The 1,814-nt window shown below is 37.6% G+C and overlaps 1 protein-coding gene across 1 annotated transcript; it reads right to left on the bottom strand.

Annotated features, from left to right (window-relative positions):
* Positions 1-247: 247 nt before the first annotated feature.
* LOC147511248 (uncharacterized) lies at positions 248-1,054 on the bottom strand. Its single transcript, XM_086598409.1, has one exon. The coding sequence runs from the start codon at positions 1,052-1,054 to the stop codon at positions 248-250; it is 807 nt and encodes a 268-aa protein (XP_086454535.1).
* Positions 1,055-1,814: the final 760 nt, after the last annotated feature.

Raw genomic sequence — 1,814 nt, 5'->3', positions numbered from 1 at the left:
CATATGATAAACCATATCGACATACCACTCTTCCAAACAAAAAACCGATAATATCCTGATCCTTGATATGTTTCAAAGTGATAGCCTCTACCCATTTAGTAAAGTAATCAGTCACAGCAAATATGAACATTTTCTTGCCTCTCCCAGGTATTAGAGGTCCAACAATGTCCATCCCCCATAAAGCAAACGGCCATGGGTTCGATACACAATGCAATTTCTCTACTAGAACATGAATTGCGTGACCATGTTACTGACATTGAATGCACTTCTTTGCATATCGAAGACAATCGCTTCGCATTTGTGGCGAGAAATATCCTTGCCTTGTTATCTTGCTAGCCAAATATCTCCCTGCTGAATGATTTTCGCACTCCCATTCATGCATCTTTGCAATGATTTGATTAGCATCGGCCGCCGATATACACTTCAAATGCGGTCCCCCAGGATTTTTCCGATATAAGTCATCCTCTATTAGCAGATATCTTTCAGCTCCAAATTTTACTCTTTTAGCCTCATTTTTATCCTTAGGTAACTCACCTTTGGACAAAAATAAAATATAACTGCTTAACCATGACGCCCCTAGCGTATCTATCTCCATAATCTCAAGATGCTTTATATCGATACTTGGATTCTGCTGAACACCCACTTGCAACATACGTCCCTCTGTATTTTCCAGCATAGCAGCGACATATGCTAAAGCATCTGCATGTCGGTTTTCTCCTCGATCGAGGTGCTGAAATTTGATTCTACTGAAATTTTGGATCTTCTTTCTAACAAAGTTCAAATAATCAATCATGTTGTCGCATTTAGCTGAATATCCTCCATTAATTTGGCTTACCACTAGCTGAGAATCACTGAATACAGATAATTCCTTGATATTTAACGATGTAGTCATTTCCAATCCTATAATCAACGCCTCATACTCTGCTTTGTTATTAAGGTAACTGTTGTTTCCAATCTCTAATTGTCTGGTGTTATCAGAACTGCTCTGATACCACATCCCTTTTGACTTGATGACCCATTGACAAAAAGTCTCCATCCATTTGTACCAACCCATGGATCATCCTCATCCATCACATCATCAGGTTTTTTCAGCTGTAAACTACTATCTTCTTCAATATCCCAATTTTCATCCTTAGCAGGGAAATCTACTAAAAAAATCTGTTAATACTTGGCTCTTTTCTGAAACCCTATTCCGATACTCAACTCCAAATTCATCAATAAGCATTGACCACTTCGCCATTCTTCCTGATTTTGTTGTTTTGGCTAAAGTATGCTTTAACGGAAGATTTGTCATAAGAATGACTGAATGGGTTTGAAAATAAGGTTTCAACCTTTGAGTAGAATAAAGAAGGGCTAATGCATATTTTTCTAACATCGAATATCGAGTTTCAGCGTCCAACATTATTTTGGATTGAAAATAAACAGGTCGCTCAGCCCCATTTTCCACTTTTACTAATATCGAGCTAATAGCAAAATCCGATACTGCTAAATATAAAAATAAAGTATCACCTTTCTCTAGCTTTATCAAAGTTGGCACTTCTTGGAGATACTTCTTTAAATCTGAGAAAGCCTCCTCACATTCTTCCTCCCATATGAACTTTGTATTCTTCTTCAGCAACTTGAATAAAGGTTTGCATCAGTCAGAAGTTCTTGATATGAACCTATTTAAAGCCGCAATTCTTCCTGTTAACTTTTGTATTTGTTTCCTAGTACTCGGAGAAGGCATCTGCTGAATAGCTCGAATTTGGTCTGGATTCACATCTATACCTTTTTTTGTGACTATATACCCCAGAACTTTTCCTAAACTGACCCCA

The sequence above is a fragment of the Coptis chinensis genome, chromosome 3 (assembly GCF_015680905.1).
Source record: "Coptis chinensis isolate HL-2020 chromosome 3, ASM1568090v1, whole genome shotgun sequence".
In the NCBI taxonomy this organism is placed as follows: domain Eukaryota; kingdom Viridiplantae; phylum Streptophyta; class Magnoliopsida; order Ranunculales; family Ranunculaceae; genus Coptis; species Coptis chinensis.
The sequence above is the reverse complement of the archived record's forward strand: the minus strand, read 5'-3'. Positions and strand labels throughout refer to the sequence as shown.

Bases quoted from the DNA above. Each gene is read 5' to 3' on its own strand.
- LOC147511248 (XM_086598409.1), bottom strand. From the start codon at position 1,054: ATGGGTTGGTACAAATGGATGGAGACTTTTTGTCAATGGGTCATCAAG.